At 54.5% G+C, this 21945-nt stretch overlaps 1 protein-coding gene across 8 annotated transcripts in view; it reads right to left on the reverse strand.

Annotated features, from left to right (window-relative positions):
* SLC29A1 (solute carrier family 29 member 1 (Augustine blood group)) overlaps nt 1–21945 on the reverse strand; it is a 33790-nt gene that overhangs the window by 7248 nt on the left and 4597 nt on the right. For 3 of the 8 annotated variants that reach the window (XM_036380265.1, XM_054514320.1, XM_036380267.2), the window contains exons 2-3: nt 20315–20479; nt 213–295 (exon numbers count right to left, since the gene is read on the reverse strand). In XM_036380265.1, the coding sequence (XP_036236158.1) occupies nt 213–241 (29 nt within the window). In that variant the 5' untranslated portion in view covers nt 242–295; nt 20315–20479. Of the gene's footprint in view, nt 1–212; nt 296–1061; nt 1220–1969; nt 2063–6372; nt 6495–15357; nt 15377–20314; nt 20480–21945 lie in introns of those variants that run through there. The other 5 variants (XM_036380269.1, XM_036380270.2, XM_054514321.1 and 2 more) reach the window with 5 other exon arrangements.

Here is a 21945-nt window from a genome sequence, read left to right on the forward strand (position 1 = left end):
TGTTTACAGGGGACTGCTCCCCAGGTGTGTTTACAGGGGACTGTTTACAGTTTACAGCCCATTTGCTGTGGAAAAGCTGAGAAAGAAGGGACAGCTTGGTAGCCCAGTTAGCATGCAGGAGAGGGAGTCTCCCAGATGCTGGGGTCCCTCTGTCCTGTCACCCCCTGGTATCCTGGATGTGCCCCCACAGCTACATCAGAACCCATCATTACCTATCTTGGGGCCCGTCTCTTGCTGTCATCTTGTGTGGCAAGAGTTAGGACAGGTCCCAGCAAGTCTTATGGCTGCTCTCCGTCTGGAAAACAAACAGAAGATTTTATGGGAAAGTGAAAGACACATGCCAGGCAGGGGCAGCACTGGTTTTAACCCCAACCCATGCTGCCAGTAAGTGCTCCACAGTACTGGGAGCCAAACACCAACCCAGAAAATGACGAGAGGACAGTGCAGGAGCTTTGGAAACCCGCAGCTCAGAGTCCTTAAGCCAAGGGGTTGTGGCACACAGCCTTATTCTGCTGGCCGGGCACAGCAAGCTTCCCTCTGAAAGGAAACTGCTTTCCCGAGATACCCAGGCTGCTCATGCTGGCTGCCCAGCTGCTTGCAGCAGGCTCTTAAGGGATTTGTGAGCCTGCAGCTCTCTGTCCCCAATCCTGGGGCTGTGAGTGAAGCATGTGCGCAGTGGGCTGTGTCTGCCCACCCTGCTCGCCCCAGCTCCCTCCAACGCCCGGGGCCCGGTGGCACAAAAGACATATTTAATTCAGCAGCCTCTCCGGCCAGAACCAGCAAATCTCCCCTTTTCAATTCCACTTCCCTGGGGCTCTCACAGCCCTATCCTGGGTCACCTTGAAAAGCCAAGGGCGTTCCCGGCACTGCTGTCGCCTCCCGGGCACCCACCGCTCCTTTTTCCCCGTCACCGCCTGCCCAGGCGCTGCACCGCTCAGGCACCGCTCCGAGAGCCCCAGAGATGCGGCTCCCACAGCCCCGAGAAGGGACTTTCCCTCCCCGGTCACCCCCTCTTCCCGGCGCAGAGTAGGATTAGCCGCCAGGAGGAACCGCGGGCCTGCCTTGTCCTTTTCCAGTCGGGGCGGCGCAGCATGGGGTGCTCCGGCACTTGTCCCAGCGCTTCACCTGCAGCGGGGCTGCCGGCGCCGTGCCCCCGGCCCGCCCGGCACATGCCCTGCCGATGCCTGCTCCAACGCCGCCTGCAGCATCCCTGCCCGCGCCCTGCCAGGTAGGGCGGAGGAGGAGGAGGGGGAGGAGGAGGAAGAGGCAGGCAGCAGCATGCTGGGATCTGTAGTCCCTGCCAGCCCCGGCTCGCACTGAAAGCAGCGCAGCCCGTCCCTGGCGCAGGTGCCGTGGGGTTCTGGGCAGAGCTCGCCTCCTCCCCCGGTAGGACCCTGCCGGCTGGGGAGCCTGAGCTACCATGGAGCCGAAACATAGCCGGTGGGATGTGGAGAGGGATTTTAGAAGCCCCTTGGGCCGCTTGGGAAAGACAGAGCAGGACAGTATATCTGCAGAGGCACCAGGCCGGCAGGTGCCACCCTGTTGATGTCGCAGCCATCTGCAGCACCGCTCCCCTGGCTTCCCACACAGAGAGCTCGGGGGCATGACAGCTCCTGCCTTGCCCTTGTAAGCCAACCGGGCTTCCAGAGAAAACATCCCAAAATCCCCTCCTGACAGCCTGCCAGTGCCTCTGCGGGGAGGAGACATCCTCACTCGGGATTAGCAGAGGGATCTGCAAACACAACTGCAATCCCCTCGCACACAGAAACCTCACCGGGGCCATTGCTTGTCTCTGAGCAAACAGATCTCAACTCAAAATAGGCAAGAGAACCTCAGCTTCCCCCGTGGGTCCCCAGCAAGCCCCAACATGCTTCCCTTGCCAGCCAAGCCGCTGATCCCCCTTCCAGCCCCCACCAGGTCACACTGCTGTCCCTAGAAATAGAGGCAGGGCCTGATGCCATAGACATACCTGGGAGAGAGGACAGAGCCAGGGTGAGCCCTGTGTTCGGGGTATTTGAAGGCAGTGTGTCCTCTGCTTCCACACCCCCTGCCCTTGGGGGCGAGCAGCAGGCCTGGCTCAAGTCACGGGGGCCGGAGCCCCGCGGGTTTAGTGGCACCCGCAGAGGAGGAGAAGAGGTATCGGGTACCAGAGCTGGCACACAGCCCAGGTCCTGCTGCCCAACCATCCAGGGAAGGGAGGAACAGAAGGGTGCTGAGGAGGAGACGACAGGAGCCGGGGGTTCTGGGGAGGAGGCAGGGGGGGTCGGGAGTAGGACTCTGGGGGTGCTGGGGCAGGGCGCTCCACCATGCTGCGTTCCCACCACCTCCTGCTTCCGTCCAGAGAGTGCCCACATCCCTGTGTCAGGAGCCCAGCCTCCTTGGCAGCCCTGTAGTCTCCTGCCCTGCTCTGTTTGTTTTCTGTCTCACTTCGCTAAATGCCTCCTCTAATTTTTTCCACAAAGAGACAGTGCCTGCCAAGGGCAGAAGTCATTACAGCAGGAAACACTTCCAGCTGCTGGCTGTTACAAAGAACCCTACAAACAAACAGAAAAGGTTACATGAACCAACACCAGCAACAGGTGACAACCCTGCTCCCACTTGGGGAGAGCTGCCCTAACCCATGGGATGTGGAACAGATGCCACTCTTCCAGCTGGCACAGCACAGCTCCAACTGCCCCCTCTTCAGGAGTCTGCTGGTGTTTAGCCCAGCCACCAGCTTGGTGGCTGCACATCCTGAGGGACACAGAAAAGGAGGAGAAGGGGGGGCCTTGGCGTAAGGACATCCCTTTTCTTCCTGGGCATAGAGCAGTCTGTCTTACCCCATGGAAATGATGTCTAAGCAGAAGAAGCAAGATCACAAAGAGTGGGCTTAACAAACCATAAGCTAGAACATTTGAGCAGGTACAAACAAGAGATGGCACAATTTTAATTGCCCATTTATGACACACAAAGACTGTGACAGATGCTGAGTGATGCCCTCGGTGGCCATGTGCAGCCCCATTGCCAGCCAAGCCCTGGGAGCTGACAGCAGGGCCAGCTGTCACCAAAACTGCCTAACCTCTGCAGAAAAACCCGCACTGCAGGACAGCCTCACCTGCAGGCAGCCATTTGTCACCTGGCGTTGGACACTTCCTACCTCTCCTTTTCCCCACATCACATTTTCCTGCTGCCTTTCACCAAGTGTGAGCACAGTGCATGCTTAGTTTCCCACTTAAGCAATTCCCTTGTGCCATATAGGCATGCCATGGCACCATGGAATTATACCCAGAAACACCACATTTTTAAAGAAAAGCCGTTTACACCACACCAAGTGTAGAAGTGTCCTGGCAGTCCATAGCCAAGGGGTTGCCAGCAGATTCACCGGCAAGCACCTCGTGTCCTACTGGCACCACTTGTCAGGGGATCATTTTGCAGGGATAATGTCAGTACTTCCTCCAAGGCCAAGATGGGACAGGACCATTTGCTTCACCAGCCTTTCACCCCATCCCCGATGTCTGCTTGCCCACTGGGTGACACCAGAGTTCTCCTGGCAGGAAGGCTGATCCAGGTGCCCCTCAAGGTTTATCTGCAGGAACAAGCCCAGCACAGGTATGCAGGTCACATGAAACCTTGGTGGCCATGACTCAGCTGAAGATAGGAAACACTTACAAGACGGCCCGTTTCATGAGATTTCATATGCGTGCCTGAACTCTGAGCATGCTGCTTGTGGATCCTCCTTCCTTGTGCTGGGCTGCAGGCAACTCCACCTTCAGGACACACACTTGTATTGCCCAAGACAGATGAGTGTGTGCAGTTGTGCAGCACCACTGTGGGGCTGAGACAAAAACAAGCTCTTGTGCCTTGAGTCAAAGCAGAGGCTGGTCCAGCTCAAAGGCTGTCTCCATCCGAGTGCAAAAGCAGATGCTAGGAAAGAGTAAATGTGGCATGAGCGTGGACTAACTGTCCAACTGTTTCCCCAGCCTCCGAGCTGGAAGGGAGATTATGTTCATGTGTTTTGTAGCCATGGTGGGTTTCACTTCTGTGAAATTCTGCTTCCCCCTTCAACTCAGGAACTCCTGAGAGGGGGCAGCAGCTCTCCCCACATGCAGGGCCTCACCAGGGCTCCCTTGCCTTCAACATCAAAGGGTGGATGAACATTGGAGTGGCTACTTTACAGACCTGGATTGTATCCACCCAACAGCACATTTTTCAAATAGAAATTCTAGCTCACTTAGTCATTCAGGCATGGCTCCATGTCTTCCTTGTTAGTCTTCCTTGTTGCTTTTCTCCAAATCTTCCCTGGCTCCTCTCGATCCTGCACCAGAGACGCTGGTGCAGGGGGCACACAGGGACTGTGTGGGGGTGAGACACAAATTTGAAGAGTGGCACAAAGCTTTCCTGCTTTGTTTCTGCTTTGTAACTGGGAAAGATGATTCAATGTGTTTTCATGCACACTGAGTTATCTGAAATCGCCCCAGGCCTTGCTGAGAGTGGCCGCTCATGGCTGGCTCAGTGTATAATCTTGTTTATGGATTTGAGGCTTCTTCCCTTCCCCCCTTGTCTATCACTTGGTATTTATCTAAACTGAATTTTCAGTTGCCTGGTGTAATGGTTGTCAGTGCTCCTCCTAGCTGGCACTTGTCCCCATGAACCTGAGTAATCCAATCACCTCAGCAAAGCCCTGTCATCTCATTGCTCATTCTCTTTTTCAGGTCACTCATGAATGTGTTGAAAAAACATCTGACCAATGCAAAGATCTCTTTTCTCTGGAAAAACTGACTGCTGACTCCTACACTCTCCTTCCTGTTTTCATACTAATTTTGGAGCTAAGGACTTTCCCTCTTGACCAGCAAGTTCCTTTAAGAACTAGGCTGAAGGTTGGAATTTTTTGGAGGAAGCAGTGTGGGCACTCTGAGCCCAGACTCCCTAAGAAATGCTGCTCCAGTCCTGAGTGCCTCCCCACCTGCCACAGGCCCTGTCCCTGCACAGACACCCAGGACATGCAGCAGATTCAGCAGTTGGCTTTTCCCTGAAGTTCCTTCAGCCCTTCTTAGAAAATAACGTCATATCTTTCCCTCCTCCCAGTCCCTGGGGGCTGGAGCAGTTGCAAATGAATGACGAGGGGCCACAGTCACAACCAGCCACATCACCCTCCCTTTCCTTCTGGGGAACATTGCCCGGCCCAAGACACTTGTTGCTGTTTACCTTTGCTTTCTAACCTTTTCTCTGCTCTGAGGAGCTCCCCCAAAGGAAGGTGGAAGAAACTGCTCAGGCTCTTGTAGAGCTAACAGTGAGGTAAAAGCTTCATCTGTCTTTTCTGCTATGGCCTCTCTTCCTCTGATCACTCATCCATTCAATATCCTGCAGCAGGTTTCCTAGTCCTGGAGTGCTTTTTGGCTGTTCCCATCAGCAAGCTGATAGCACTTCCTCTTCTTCTTGTCCTCTCTGCCTTTCAGTAAACAGCCTTGTGATGTCATCTGCTCTTCCAGCCCTACTCCGTCCCTGCATCCTGAGGAGACAGCTTAGCAGGGGAGCAGGAGGGAGCAGGTATTTCTGCTTTCTCCCTTGATTTGCTGTCTGCAGACAAAGTCCTCTGCTTTGCCAAGGCTTGGACAGCAGGAAAAAAACTCTTACCAGGTGCTCTGTGCAGCACCCTCACCCCACAGAATGAGGGTCCCTGGGCAATGTTTCTGACCCATTTTATCTCACTCCCTTCACTCCTCCATGGACAAAAGAAGAGGCACCTCTAAACCCCCTCTGCCTTTGGGCTTGCTGCACCACAAACTCCTCACAAAGCAGCAGCTGTGGATCCTGACCCTGCTCCCAGCACTAGCTGTTATCTCAGATGCCGGGTGGTGCAGGGGGAGCATTCAGCCCTGGTGTGTTTTGAACTTGTAGACCAACCAGGCTGAAGTTTCTTATCTGGAGAGTTCAAGGAGCCCTGAGAGGCTCCCTGGGGGCCCTCGCCCCAGGCAGGTAAAGTGATCTGGCTGGGCAGTAAATTCCACAGCAACTCCAGCACTCTCCCTGAAGGGCTTCCCACCAGGTAGAGGGCAGAGGACAGTGACAGGGAAGAGCCAGCCTTAAAATTACCCCAGCTGGCACAGCTGGGACTATCCCAGCTGTCTGACTATCCCTGTCAGACCATTACTGAGTCCCAGGAAGTCCTGAATATCCACCTTTTCAGCAGGCCAGCTGAGTGGGTTCCCAGCCCTGACTGATACTGGTCAATCGACGGCAGCCCCAGGATGAACCCACACACCTCTCTCCTCAGCACACAGCGAGTGCCCAAGCCCAGGTGCAATCTGGTCCCTGGTCAGAGAAATCCCCCCCAGGAGCAGAGATGGACAAACGCTGCAGAGGGACATTGCAATGTCACCACAACAAGCTTACCAGAAGGGCGGGGCGGTCCCAGCCCCTTGCTCCTTGTCACTTTCAAGCCACAGGACCATGCAGGGAGAACGCAGCCTTGGTAGAGGTAGGAAAAGCCCCACAAATATTTGAGGTGTTGCCTGCTCCAGGGCCAGCAGTCTGGGGATGCGGGAGGAGATACAAGCGCCTGGGGAAGGGCAGGAGCAGGGGGAAAACGTCATTTATGAGCAGGCGTCAGCAGAGGAGAGATAAGGTGATCTCAGGAAACTGTTTGCAGAGACAGGATTCTTCCAAGAAGCTGGTTTCTCTGATGGCACCTGCTCAGGCTGCTCTCCCCAGGGAAAGAACCGTCCTCTCCAAGGCACAACCCCAACCTGCTTCTTGGGAGGCTGTGGAAGGAGACACGTTTTTCCAGGGCTAGGTTCAGTCTCTATTCGTGGAAATTTAGAAAAAAAAATTTCTTTCTCCCAAGGGCAGAGGGAGGGATTTGCTCAGGGCTTCACTCAGTGCAGCTGCAGAAGCCTCCAAGCCCAGGCAGAAACCATCTCCAGCACCTGGATGGTGCTTCCAGGCAGCTTTCAGCACCTCCAGGAGCTGCAAGGAGTGGGAAGGGGCACAGAGTGACCCGCTATGGGCATGCACAGCTCACCAAGCTCACCACCTGACCATGGCTTCTTGAGGGACCACCATGGGTTTGGGGAGAGCCTGGGGATGCCTTGCCCCAGCCCTTCAGCCTTATCCAGCAATCCTCTGCAGCCAGCAGACCCTCACAGCCCATGTCTGCAGGGCTGGTCCAAGTCCCCAGGGATTCCAGGCTGGCCAATGGAGGTGCTGCTTGGGGGCCATAGGGCAAGGGAAGTGCTGGAGGAAGGGGTACTTCCCTCTAATCGATCTGGGGGCTGCAGCAGGAAGAAGCACAATGGCAGGAAACCACGTTTCCGCTTCCAAATGGAGAAAACCTTACAGGACACCTAGGGAGAACAACCAGATATCATTAATGTAAACTTCATCTGGGAGCACAAGGAGCAGCCAGAGGCAGCCCTGAGCTGGAGCGGGTCCTCCTTGCATGGAGGAGCCTGGGTCCTGATGCAGTAGTGGCACAGGCCACCACACGCCAGGACAGCCATGCACAGAGGACAAAGGCAATCCCAACCATGCACAACACAAGGCACAGTTATGGCTCTTGCCTGCCCACAGGCAGGTCCTTATTTCCACCCAGGCAGGTGGGAGGAGGGATGCTCCCTGGTGGTTTGGGATAGCACTTAGGTAAGACCCCTTGGGATGTGGCTGTCAGATGCACCTCTTTTGCATTAGCAGCTTTCCCCCTCCCTGCTTTCATGGTTGCTCAAGAGGAATCCCTGTCTCTGTCTGCACCATAGTATCTTGGTTGGCCACACCTTGGGCAGCAGCTAAAGCAGGTCAGAGGGATGGCTTGAGCCTACAGGACCAGGTCCCACTTCCCCCTCCTGTCTGCAGCTGAGGGGAACAAAGGTGAGACACAGAAAGAGGAGCCCACAGCAAAACAAGCTGAGAGCAAAACAGCTCTTAGCCAGACAAGTCTGAAGATAAGGACTCACTGAATGTGTGGGAGGAAACCCAGTGGATAGAATCCCACGGCTGAGGAATGAAAAAGGGGTAAGATGAATTTTTCCATAGCCTGCCATCTCCTGGGCTCAGCAGGGCCATGTCTACCATGGCTACCCCAAGGTGACTGCAGGAGGCCATCTGCCACTGGCACTCCTAGGGTGCTGGGATGTACAGTGGAGATGATTCCCCCTTCATTGTTTCATGCTGCTGGCTACAGGACTGAGCTCAGAGCTGGCAGACCCAGGAAGGAGTCAGGCCAGGAGCAACATAAGAGAGCTGAGCATGGAGAAACCTGCAGTGAGGGTCTGGAGGAGAAGGATGGGGACAGCTTACATTCTGTTTGAGAGGTCCTCAGAACAGTCCTGCTGTGAGGGGCAAGGCAGAAGGGGCTTGGAGGGCTCAGCTCAACCACTCTCCCACCCCAAAGGCCATCCTGTACTTTAGGAAAGGAACTCCTTTCCCCAAGGAGAATCTGAGCCCTCACTCTCTTGTCCCCAAAACAGGGATGCTTCTAGAAGAGCAGGAAAAGCCAGCAGCCAACCAGCAGTGAGAGTACCTGCCTGCAGCAACCCCCTGCCCACTGCCACCTGGCCACCTCCTGCACCCCACGGCACCTCCACCTCCCAGGAGAGAGGCTGTCCTTCCAGCTCTGGCTCCTTCCTCTATGGAGCCAGATTCAAAGGTGCAGCACTGGCAGGACCCTCAGCAGGCAAGAGCTGCCCAAACCCAGTGGGAGCTGCTGAGCTGCTGCCCCCCAAGAAGGTCAGAGAGCATCCCCAGGGCTGGGCAAAGTGAACCTTGCCATTGTACCTGGAGAGCCCAGCAGAAAGCTGCAAGTCCTGTTTGGGGTACTGGCCCAGGGGCAGAGATCATTTTGGCCCCCATCAGCTCCCCTCAGTTTTTTGGAGGCTGGTCTGGGCTGCACAGCTGTTTCCAATTTAGTGGAGGACAGAGAAATGAAACCAAAGCCAGAACAACACAATCTTCCCTTGGTGTCGCCACCTCCCCAGCTTCCAAAATTCAGAGAGGAAATTCCTCCCCACTGAGCAGCAGCCCCCTTGGCAGAAGATGGGACAGACATGCAGGAGCCAACCACCACTGGCCTGTGGTGAGTCGAGGCTGGCTCTGTCCTCTGCATGTCCCAGTGGCCAGGACAGAAATACATGGGCTATTTTGGGTCCCCACAGACCAAAGGGGCCTTTTGCTTGCAGGCCAGCTCAGACTAGGGGCCCTGGCTGACCGCTGCTTTTGGCATTAAATGTCTCAGCCCTACTGAGAAAGGGGATGGTGAGCACAGAAGCAGGTTTTGGGACTTGTCAGGGTCCTGTGCAGTCTGTCTGTCAGCCACCTGTCCTGCCAAGATCCTGCTCACTGCCCAGACAGCCACAGCATCTTACAAATCCCAAAGTGGCTTCAGATGCTAAATGCAGCTATTTCACAGTGGCTCTACTCCAAGAGACAGGGAGTATCTATCATGCCCTCACCTCAAAAACCCACTGTGTGCTAGCCTAGGGGCACCCTACAATCCCCAGAAACAAAAGAAAGGAGAAGGGATGGATGCCCTGTGTGGGTCTGCTTGTGCCAAATGCACTCACTTCCAAAGCTGCAGCCATTTCCAAAGAGTGGAAGTCCACAAGTCCCAGGAGCTGAAGGGACTCGAGGAGCCACACACACCTGCACGTTTTCCAGCAGGGAAGATGCTGCCTGCTGACAGCTGGGTTTTCATACCCCTGTTCTGTGGCAGACACAGCAGAGCTGTGAGTGCAACACACGATCTGTGGAGTGAGGAGTGGAAAGCCAAGGAGGCAGCGATGTGGTGGGAGCAAAGGAGTTGGAGCAAACACTCAGGGCAGAAGCACCATCTCTGGCACCCTCTTCCCTGAATAACTCAGCTTCCCCAAACAGCCTGGCAGGATTGAGGTCTCACATGAGGAGCCAAAGCAAGACTTGAGGCAGACACCTCCTTTGGAGCAAATAAGTCAGAGCCCAAACCTCCCACCCTTGGCACTGGCCTTGGCTAAACAGCGGCAAACAGGAAAATCTTTATGCAAGTAGGATCAGGCGGGGAGAGCAAACAGGAGGTGGGGACCGCTGTGTCTGCCCAAATGCCAGCAAAACAGAATCTCACACACAACCAACAATAATAAGCCCAGCCACAAGCTGGGAAAGAGCAAGTCACATCCTCTCCAAATCCCAGCCTGTGCTGCTACGTCAGTGCAAACAGCCACTGCCCAGTGTGCCACAGCCATTGTATCATAGCCTGTCTGGCACCCTGAGCATCCTCAGGATGTCTCAGGGAAGCACGAAAAACTCTGGGTGAGAGCCACTGAGTGCTCTGCTCTTGTGGAAATGTCACTTTGCAGCCACTGGCTCTGGCTGGCAGGCTCCAGAAGCCTCTGAGCCTCCCCAGATTAATGTGGGGAGCAGAGGAGATGAAGGCAGCTCTGGACACCCTGCTGGGAGACCCAAGATTCCAGCAGCCTCCATTGAGGTGAGATGGCCATCTGGCAAGGTGTTTTGGTTTGCCTGGGTGGATGCTGATGTACCTCCACAGTGGTGCCAGGTGATAGGGAGCCCAGGGCCCGAGCCTTGCTGGAGCAGTCCCTCTGACACACTGCATCCCCTTCACAGCCACAGGGAAGGAAGGGAGGCACAGCAGACTTGTGTGTTGAGTATCAACTGCCAGGCTATTTACTGATGCCGGGTTTTGTTTCTGGTCAAAGGCTCCACTTTTGGAGCAAGCCCAGCTGCAGAGCCCAGGCAAGGGGAGTGCAGTGCTCTTCAGCACCTTCGTCACACCCCCGCAAGGCATGGATTCGGATTCTGACCCACATCACGTGGGCACCCCGCAGCTGCTGCCTCCAGCCCTATTCAGAAACATGCTGGCAGATCAGTATCTTGACGTGGTTCACCACACAAACATGCCAGCCTTGTGTGTGTTGCCATGAGGAGAGGGTGTGAAGATGGGAAGAAGAAGCTGCAGGGTAGGGTGGATCACTCCACAATAGCTTGGCTGTGTTGCCGTTGGTCTGCGTCCTCCTGTGGCTAATGGATAACATTCCTGCTCTTGCCAGGATGCCATGAAGACCCACCCAACCCTGCCATCCCCAGCCCCAGCCCAACACCTACAAACCCTGATGGGATGAAAGCACCATGCACTGTGTGCGTCCTGCAGCAGTGGGCTCCCTGTGGGGGCTGAAGTCCAGTCCAGAGCAAATACCATCAGGTAAATGAGGGTACTAGGGAGGATAAAAAGGGCACTAAGGGAGGATAAAAAAGGGCAATTGCCTCCACCTTGGTCCTGAGGCCAGGAAATTATACTGCCTGTCACAGGCAGAGCAGGCAAGATAGTTAAGGCTAGCATCTCCTTCAACCCTGAGCCTTGGGCAGGACTGAGAAGCCAGATCTGCCACCAGTCCCTCCTTCCTCCCTGGCTGTTCTCCAGGAGTCATCCCCAAGCTTCAAACAGGGGACTTTCTCTCATGAGGGTTTACCATGCACAAAAACTCTAGTGAAACTCCAAAGTGCTCACGGGCTCGAGCCAGGTGAACAGGGCCCCAGCCACAGGTGTAACTGTGTCCATGGCTGGAGGTGCTGGGCAAAATGAACCAGGCAGGGATGAGGACCATGTTTGGAGCCACAGCTTGGGCAGCAGAGGAGATGCCAAGCAGGGCAACCCAGGCAGGACACCCTTTCCCCAGCAGCTTTGCAGGAGGCTGGTGCCACTTCAGTGTCAGTCCGGGGCCACAGATACACATTCAGGTGGATGGCTTGCCCTTGGCACAGCACAGCTGATGACACAGTCCTGCTGCCATGACTGAGCCTCAGTAGGAGGCCAGAGCAGGCTGGCACAACCCTCCAGTCCCACTGCTGCTGCCCACCCAGTCACGTCCCTCCGAGCCCTGCTCTTCACCTCCAGCCCCTGCCTGCCTCCTCCCTCTGCAGCTTCCTGGTCTGCTCACTCCAGGAATTTCCAGCTGGAAATTTCACAGCAAGGTGCCTTCCTATCAGACTAGTCCTAAAGGAAATGAACTAAAGCAAGTCTCACTGGTAGTTGTGTGATGGGAAGAAGCAAGCGGGCTCTGCGGAAATCTGCCTGACTTCCTGCTGACAGTTTCTGCATGAGCCACCAGGCAGGCAATTGGCCTCTGCTCCCTTTTGGCCCCAAGGAAAGTCAGTCTGCTGGAGATGAAGCCTGACTGTGCTCTCCCACGGCTTAACCAAGAGGCTGAAAGAGAGCCTTGAGCACTGCACCCAGAATGCCAGGCCCACCAATTTGTGTCACAGCTAGTGCATGACAGCCACACACACAGAGCTTTGAGCTTGCCCTTTCTTGGGGAATGGCAAAACCAGGAAAAATCCTGCTCCAAGCCAGAGCAGGACCAAAAGTCACAACAGGGACATTTTTCAGACCATTGCCATCAGCAACGAAATTACAAAGAACGTATTAGTGTTATTCCTACGCAACAGCTTCCCTTGTATTACGGGAACAACAATCCTCAGATGCATTCCTCATGCAGCATCACAGCTCCTCTCTCACACAGGGACCCCAGAGCCCATGTACAGCCTCCCCCCACCCCCCAGCTAGGTCCACAGAATCTGGAGTGGAAGATGGGGTATGCAGCCTCTGCTGGGGAACTGAGTCCCTCCAGACCACACCTCCTGCTGTAACCAAACCCATCCAAGCTCTGCCCCTACTCTGCATACTTCTTTCTCCATCCCACATCTTACACACTCTTAACCTAAGAAGCAATCAGTCTTTATAGCACTGCTTAATCAAAGATAGCTGTGTGGTGAGTAAAACTCTGACTCCTGCCCAGCTGCAAATGCCTGTAGCTCATTTTGCATAGTGCTTTGGGCCTCGGTTTGTTGGCAGCTGAGAACAAGTTAGCATGGAGATGAGACTCTGAGAGCCGGCAGTCCTGCAGCCCCCTGGGCTGGCAGGGGTCTCAGGACAGAGCTCAGTGTTGGGAAGGCTCAGGAAGGTAAGTGAGGTTTGCACTGTGGGGTCAGTACAGAGATGGCAAGGAGCGCAAGCAAACAGAATTCCCTGGATGAGAGCAGGCGTTGGCAGCTTCCATAACACTCGCCAAGGGCCTGGATGTTGTACTGAACAAAAACAACCAAGATCTACATGTGTCCCATGGAAACCACCTGAAGCTGCTTGCTGGCTTCCTAAAGCACCCGGCTGGTGCTTTCCCATTTGGACAGGGCACACAGGTGGTTCTGGGCTCCCTCTTTCCCAATGGGCTGGCCCCTGGGCTGTGCCTCTGCCAGGAGGACTGGGAATGAAGCTGGGCAGTGAAGAAGGTGTAGCACGGGAGTGGGGGAACGCGTGCCTTGTCCTCCGCACCCTGGCTTACCCCCATACCACAACAAAGAATAAGACAGGTCAGGCCAGGGCAACAACAAAGCCTATGGCTCATCTTCAGAGAGGAAGAGGCTCATTAACACCTCCCAGCCCAAGATAATGAGAGCAGCGATGCCATGCTGGGGAATTGATGCCAGTAGTTAATTATGCAGCTTGGTGAGGAATGGAGAAGAGGGACAACTGCAGGACGGAGGTACCATACTGTCTTGTGTGCTGGTGCCACATCTGCTGATTTAAGCTGAAGTGAATTTCTTCAGCCTCCTCACTCCAGGTATCTGGTACAGCCTCTACCTCTTGTCTGCACTAGTTGTGGAGGGACGAGTCATCCTGCAAAGCATCTTTTGGGGCTGATGTTACAGCCCTTGGTGCTGAGAAGAAAGTGCCTTTGCTCTTTGAAAAGCTTTTTGGTGAGCCAAGAGCAAGCCTACTTCTTCTCTTTTCCAGGAGCAAAAAACAATGGCGGGAGCAGGAGTGCTTTGGGGGGGCATATGTGTGGTGTCAGCACTGGACTGACACCATCAATGGCCCATGAGCTGCACAAAGACAACCAGTGAAGCCAAGGGAAAAGCATCCCTGCACAGTCACATCCTGAAACAGCTTTGTAGAGAAGGCAGGCTCGAGGGAGCCTGAGGCTGTCCAGCAGCTTGCAGGTGCTGGTGAGTGGGAGCAATGTCACCAAGCCGGGGTGCAGTGCTTGGGGGGAGTGGGATTTCCCATGTCGGCACTCACAGAAGTCCCTCAACTGTGTCTGCTCACAACAGGCAACTGAGGGGCCGTTGGGTTGTTTTCTGTTTCAGAGCAGTCGGGAAGTGCATCCAGCTGTGGCCAACAGCTGCACAAATTCCTCCTGCAGCCCCTAGCCCTGGGATCAAGGACACAGGCTTTACTTGTCTGCGATCCCACAGCTCAAGGGCTTAGCTGCTGCTGCCTTCCCACACAGTCTGCAATTCCACAGCCCATTCCCGAGAGGCAGATGGGAGCGCTGGTGAGTACAGGCAGGGACTGTTGGTCTGGCACTATTAACATCTAGCAGGGGTGTGAGCCTCAGATTTAACTACAGAGGTGAGGAGGAGGACAGCACAAAAGGCTCCACAAGAGCTCTTGGCACTTCTGACTGGACCCGCTCTCCATTAACGCTGACGGTTTACTCAGGAATGGAAAGAAACACTCACTGAAATCACCCCGCAGCCAACAGGCAAGATTTTCTTGAGCAGGACGTGGGGCAACCTCGACCCAGCAGTTTTTCTGCCAGCCAAGGGGCTCTGCCCCACTTCTCGCACAGCAGCAATGGCACCCTGCCCACGCACCTGCCAGCGGGTCTCCCCACACCCGCAGCTGAGGCAAGCTGGCAGACACTGCCCTGCACACTCACCACCCGGCAGGGATGTGCACCTCTGCAGCCGCAGGACCGCGGCACAATCCCCTCGGTGCAGTCCTGCATCCCAGGTACCAGAGCATCACTGCGCTCCGCATCCCTAGAGCCACGTGCCGGCCGCTCCGCTCCGCATCCCCAAAACGACATGCTCTCCCCGCGGCAGTGACTGTGAGAGGGGATTTGTAGTTGCCGTGCAAAGTAGCAAGGAAGGACCCCCCCCCCCCCCGCCAAAAGCACATCTATGCATCACACACCCCCCGCCCGGTCCCCCAAGCCGCGACTCGCACGCCGCCTCTCCGCACGCCGTGGCACCGAATCCTGCGCTCGGGGAATCCCCCGGGTCCCTCTGAAGGCTTCCCCACGCATCCGGCAGCTCTGAAACGCTGCCAGGAGCCTCGGAGGGAGCCGGGGTGGCCAAAAGCTCGGCGACTTTGAGCCAGTACCTGGAACTGGAGCGCGCACCGCTGCCTGCCTGTTTTCTTCTGTCCCCGGTGCGGATGGAAACCCGCCGCCTCCGAACCGCGCTCCAAACTCCGCCTTCAGTGCCACGCGGTTCCCGCGTGGGAGAGGCGGCGGGTTTTCCCGCTTCCCGCCCGCTCCCCGTTCCCTCGCCCCCGGGAGAAGAGGGCTGAGAGGAGCCGCTCTCCCTCAGCGCACCTCGGGGCGAACCCACCTGCGCCGCGCTCCCCGCGCCGCCCGGCGCTCCGCCGCCGTCCCCGGAGCCCGTCCCGCCCGTCCCAGGCTCCCCCCATTTCCGCACCTACCATCCCCACCCCCTGCACTGGCGGGAAACCCTCCGGGCCGCGGCCGCTGCTGCTCGGGGGAAGGAGCGCAAAGCAAGCGCCCTCTAACTCCCGAGCCGCACCCAGCACCGGGCTTCTCCTAATGTCCGTGCATTAGTAGATATTACAGCTCTAAAGGGAGCCATGCATTAAATTATGGCTCTAAATGGAGTGCGAACTGGCCTCTAGTTCCTCACTTGTACCCCATGCTGCGTTCTAATTCAAACAAAAACACTCTGCTGGCAGTCACCTCATAAGGGTGTGATATATATAGATATATATCACATATATATAGCTATACATATATATATATACAAACATATATGTATGTATATATGTACACACAAATATACATATGCATGTTTATACACACACACACGCAGAGTCATATATATATATATATATGCAAAGGCACCTTATTTTTGGCACCAAGGGCTGTAACATCAGCCTCAGAAGATGCCTTGCACACATGTGTATATATGTGTGTGTATAAATATATATTATAAATATATATAAAATGAATTTCTTGAGTTAGTGATCTAGAGGATGTCATCCCTGCCCATGGCAGGGGGATTGGAACTTAATGGTCCTCAAGGCCCCTTTCAACCCAAGCCATTTACGATTCTGTAAGTCACAGAAAGGATTGAAGACAGCTTTTTGCACTGTGTATTCCTGGTGGTGCTACCCAGGATGGCAGGCAATGTGCAGAGCCCTGTGCACCTTAGCAATCCCCTGTATTTGGAGGATATAAGTACTGTGTGTATTCAGTATCCAAAGGGCAGGCACAAACTCTAAGGTTAGTTTCTTATGGCTGCTGCCTCCTGGTTTCTATCTCTCTGGAACTGATATCTACTCTGCTGTGATCACAACATGTTACTCAGCTGAAGTGCAAACGTGGAGGATTCCCCAGGTACTTTGTCCCCCAGCAGAGGGGAGTGCACCTGAATTTAACCTTATATCCGTGCAGTTAAACAGTGACAGAAATAGTTTTTTTTATGTAGCTGGGTGTTTAAAGGAAAACCAGGCCCTCCTGGCTCTCTCCATTCTCTGTGCTCTGCAGGCACAGGCAGTGGCACCAGAAAGTCCCTGAAGCAGCTTTGACTATTAAAACATTTGTTCCATTAATAAACACCCTCAGAAAATTCTCTGCAGATGGTGATCAGTTTGGGTTAGAAATTAAAACCAGAAGTTAAAACACCCCCAAAAGCTCTGGCAGATTCTTGTTCTCACGCTCTCTCAGCAAGATGATCCCTAACACACATCTTCCTGCAAAATCCAAGCACCAAGCTTGTATTTTAAGACAGACCTACAAAACATTACCACGTAAGCAAAAAGTCCTCAAAGCCCAAGAAAAAGGCAGTGGTAACAGGGCTGAGACAGCTACCGGTGCTTTCTGATCTGCAACAGTGACACTGTGAGTATCACCCTGAGGAAAGACCTCTCCACTGATCTGCTCAGAGGCAGCCTCTGCAGCTGGATCTCTCCCTCTGCACTGGCCATGGATATTTGTCATGGTTATGGGCTTCTAGGGGCAGGTAGTAGGGCACCCTAACAGCATGAGGAGAGCGGCAGACAATGCTGCCAGATAGTACAACAGGAGGCTCTTTTCTTAAATTTAAGATCCATATCAGATCAAATTAAATTTAAAAGCTCTCATCTCCAATTAAAGCTCCCAGGCTGCATCTCCCAGGCAATGACAGATCCAAGCCTTGGGCCTGCCTTTCCTCAGCCCCCTTTCTGTAAGCCATTCTGATCTGGAAAGTCTTCTGGGTAAGCTGCAACAGAGACAAGACCTCTCTTCTCCCCATCTTGCCTCATCTTTCCTCTCCTCTCCTATCTCCCCTCTTCTCTGCAAAATCCAAACAAAACATAAAAGCAAGGTTGTCCACTTGGGATGTCTTATGTCACCTCCTCTCTAGCTTTGAGATGTGCCATTTTGTCACCCACAGAGCCCCACAAGCCCCCTTAGTAATCCCTGGAACATGAATGCTACAGCAGCTTGGGCACCATGTTTCTCCTTGTGATATCCACGCTTGCTGTTCAGCAGCATGAGCTAACATTTGAGCATCTCTGCAGTTTTGTTTTTCTTTATAAGCTCCAACTTTAGTACAGACTAAAAGCTGTGAGAACCAATTCCCCCAGGAACTTAAGCCCAGGGTCCAGACAGGCGCTGCTCAGCCAAACTGACACTTGTGCTTCCAGAAGCCAGGACAAGGCTCTCAGTCTCAACCATTATAACCTCAGACCCCATTGGGAGGAGAAACACCACAAAATTTACCTTTGAGTGGATATTCCAGGAAGTTTCTCCTTCAGGACAGGGTGGGTGTAGCCGCTGCCTCACCCCGGGCTTTCAGCAGCAGGGCTGTAGCACTTACCAGCACCAAAGCACAGGATTAAATGTTCTCTAATTTGCAGCTCTGGTCCTGTGTGCACAGCCACTCCCCAATCACCGGAATCAAACCTCTCTCCATAGAGACGCTCTCACTGGAGATGGGGGATGAAATCCATTAGCGCTGAGCAGTGTCCCAGCCGCTGGTGACCGCAGGCAGACAGGAGGCCAGCAGACAGACAGACAGACCCCAAGGGAGGCACGGACAGGGGTGGCTTCCAGCTCCTAAGTACAGCACTGGCTGCTGGCTGCTGCCCTGCACAGACCTGTGCCCCCACCCATCACCAGCCTGCAGGACAGGGTCTAACAATGTCTTCTCTTGTGCAGGCAGAACACCTGGAGCGAGCAAGACACCGTGGGGTGAAGCAGGCTAAGTCTGGGAGAGAACGTGTCCTTTATAGTCCAGCCCTGGCTGCTGCAGGACAGGAGACATTTTGCTCAAAGTTCTCTTTTCTGTAGAGGCACTTTAGCCCCTCAGGGAGCTCAGCTGCTCCCAAGAGCGATGCAAGTCCTTGGGTTGTGTAATGTCAATAGCAGCATGCATTTTCAGAGGGGTGACACCTCCTCTGTGGTACATGGGAAGGTAACAAATTGCACAGCCAATAACAACTCATTTATTGCCCCAAAAACATGAGCTCTTGCTACAGGGCCAAGTGGCCTTGCTTCATCTTGGCAAAGGTGTTGCATTTGAAGAACTCTCTGCTCCCTAGTGGCTCTCATGTTATCATCTTCACCTCTGTGTGTACAATAACAAACCTCCTAGAAACAGCAAACAGCTACGAAAATAGTCTCTTCTCCAAACTGGAAACAGCTGTGCTTTGCCCAGCACTGGTACTGGGCCCACTCCTGTATGACCCACAGAGCTGGGTGTTTCTCCCCTGTGTAATTCGGGCAAGGAGAAAAAGCAGCCTCAAGTGGGGCCCGGGGGCTCGCTGTGTTCCCACCCTCTCCATCCCCAAAGCAGCAGCTCAGTGCCAGAACATGCTGCTGCTGTTGGCAGATTGCTACTCTCCCCAGAGCAAAGGGAGAAAGCAAAGGAGGAAGGCAGCCAGCAAAGCCTCTCCCTCACATAAATAAGGCTGGGAGTCCCATGGACATGCTGGTGGGGCTGAAGCTGCTCAGCCCTTTGAGTTTTCTTTCTGAAAACTCAAACATGCACTGCAGGCATTGAGATGCCATCACCTGGAGCCCAGTTTGCTCACAGCTAGTCTGCTCACAGCTAGTTTGTGACAGGCAGAACAAACAGGCAAAATGCTCTCCCTTCAGTGATGCTTGCTGCCAAACCTTTCACAAAAGCTGCTTTTTTTCCCCCCCTTCTCCTTTGTAGCAATTCCCTGCTTTAACTAAAGCTGTGAAATCCAAAAAGGGGAAAACAAACAAACAGCTGGTTTGGAAAGCAAGAGCAAAAAGGGAGATTTATTCCAGGCAGTGGATATTGCATCATAAGAGCTAAAGGAATATTTTTAGTGCCTCTTGGGCAATATTAGAGTTTTAGGGCCTGAGGAGCTAGGCAGTATTTGCAGGCACTTAATGTTTCCAGAATCCTTTACACTTGGCACCCACGTCCACCGTTTTCCTTGGAGATTTGCAAGCACTTTGCAACCATACATTAATTAACCCACCAGCCCTCCTCTGCAATGAAATTTCCCTTTCCCTGTAATGTGCCTGTGCTAGGGACAGGGTAAACTGAGGCACGGCAAGGCCATCAGCCAGCAGCAGAGCTGAGGCCAGGGGGCTGCATGCCATCCAGTTCTCCCTTCCATTGCAAAAGCACCCTTCCCTTTGTGAGCATGACCCGCACTGACTGCGTTTCCCTTCATTGGATGGGAATTGGATGCTGCCTGCCCCATTCCAGAGGAAGGCACGGGCAGGTCAGCTCATAGAGCCTCTGCGCTGGCCCTCGGTGCCACAGAGCAGAGAAACAGAGAGCCAGTATGTCTGAAAGGCAGAGCAGGCAGGCAGGAGTGGAATGGCAAACAGATTAGCAGCTGTATCCAACTGCCTGGATGTGTGACAAGGCAGCTGTACTAGGAAAGGGGGAAAAGGGGCATTTTAATTAGTCACATGAAGGGAAACATAGAAGATGCTGAACCTCTGTCAAGTGTCAGCAGGTTATTAGTCTATTAGTTAATGAGGGCAAAAAAACCTACTACAGGCTCCTGGGAATCCAGTTATAACAAGACTGCAGTGATCATGGATGCTTTGATGGCCAACAAAGCATCTCAGCCTGTTGCTGAGGTCAGCGAACGGCTTGGGGACTGATCGTTTTAGTTTTGCTATTCCCTTGCTGGTCCTGGCTGGCCCTGGAGCAGGATCCTGGCTGAAGAGCTGCTGGCAGACTCTTTTTGGGGTGGGAGATCTCCAGTCATTGCTTGCAGGACTCCTGACGGTGATCTCTGGGCTCTTGGTGCCCTGCCCTGTATTTTGGGATGCGGCGGTAGGACAGAGGTCATGCTCACCTGTTGGCCTGAGCCTTGCTGGGACGAGCTGGGGAAGGAGCGGGCTGCGATACCCTCCTGAACTCTGCTTGTGGCACAGAGATCCAGCTGGCACATCACCGCTTGCAGGGAGCCACGCAGACCTCCAGCATCCTGTCGTCCCTCTGCTTCCTTGCACGGCTCGACCTGCAGGGATAAAGTCAGGCAGCTGCCTGAGACTTCTTCACTAGTGGCCCGAGGGCAGCAGGACCTCGCTGCCAGCAGCAGAGCAGCCTTGGGTGAAACCCTGCAAGGAAAAGCAGGGGAGATGGAAGCCCTTGCTGCCCCTGCCACCTCCCCATGCTTAGCATCGCCCTTCACTGGTAGCACTGAGATGCAATGTGGTGACAAAACTACCCCTGAAGCACTCACAGCCCTGGTGAGCAAATGGTTTGGAGACATGACAAGGAAGGGCCTCCACATGCCTCCAGCCCAGTGGCAGGGCCATGGGTGTTTTCCAGCTGGGCAAGCAGAAACAAATCCCATTGTCCGCTGTTTGGACACAGCTCAGCAAGGGGCCCATGGTGCCTACAGGGCTCCTGGGACCTGGCATGCACAGTGGGGTCCAGTCAAGCTCCAGCCTCCTCTCAGGCTGCTGGAGGTGGGGGCAGCCTGCCCCAGTGGAACAGCAGCATCTTTGGGACACAGGACATCTCCCTGCTGTCAGGCTGGGGGACACAAGCATCTCTGCCCAAATCACTTCTGAGGGTCTCCCATCCTTACCATCTCCTGGGCACAATCCTTCCACAAGCAATCCCTCCCTCCTCCCTCCCCATCCCCATCCCTCTGCCTCCCTCCCTGCACTGCTGCTGTCCTCTCCTGAGCTCCAGCTGCCCATTTGCTTTCTCCTACAAGCATTAAGGGAGTAAATACTGGCTAATGGTACCAATTAGCAGCTGAGCTGCTGGGTGCTAGTTACTGAGTGACAGCTGTGCCGCCACGGGCCAAGGGTGAAGTGTTACCTCACTGCAGGCAGTCTCCACCTGCCAGGGCCCAAGCTGAGACTTGGATAAACTCAAGACACACAGTTCAGGCTCCCACTTGTACCAGAGGAGGCAGGGTTAACCCCTGGCTCAGCGGCAGGCCGGAACACCCTGTGGCTATCAGGGCACAGACCACTCCAAGCACCCTGTCATGGTGTCACTCCAGGTCTCCTTGGCTGAGGATGGAGCTGGTGCTGGCAGAGGGAGCCACTCTATAGCCAAGGTCATCTGGCCCATTGAAGCAGTGCCGGGGGCATATCCTCCTCCTTAACTGGCAGCACCAGTCTCCCACGATGGAGCACAGCCATTAAGAAAGAAATGGCTGGCACTCAGCCACACTTGTAAAACACCGCAGGGGAGTTGTGCGCTGCTGGGAATCAGGGAACCTGGTGAGAGGAAGAGGGGTGGCAGCTGCTGTGTGATCCCGTTCCCCCTTCGACAAAGTCCATCTACAGCCCAGTGGAGCTAGGTACCCAGTGACTCCCAGGGTCTCCGAGAACCATCTAACAGGCACAAGGTGGCTCTCTGTAGGATGGGTGAATGCCAGCTCTGGAGGATAACCTGAAGCAATGGCTCCCCATCAACCTCCCCGAGGCACCATGCTCAGCTCTCTAGGAATGCTGCTGCAGC

Source organism: Molothrus ater, chromosome 3, assembly GCF_012460135.2.
Source record: "Molothrus ater isolate BHLD 08-10-18 breed brown headed cowbird chromosome 3, BPBGC_Mater_1.1, whole genome shotgun sequence".
Lineage (NCBI taxonomy): Eukaryota > Metazoa > Chordata > Aves > Passeriformes > Icteridae > Molothrus > Molothrus ater.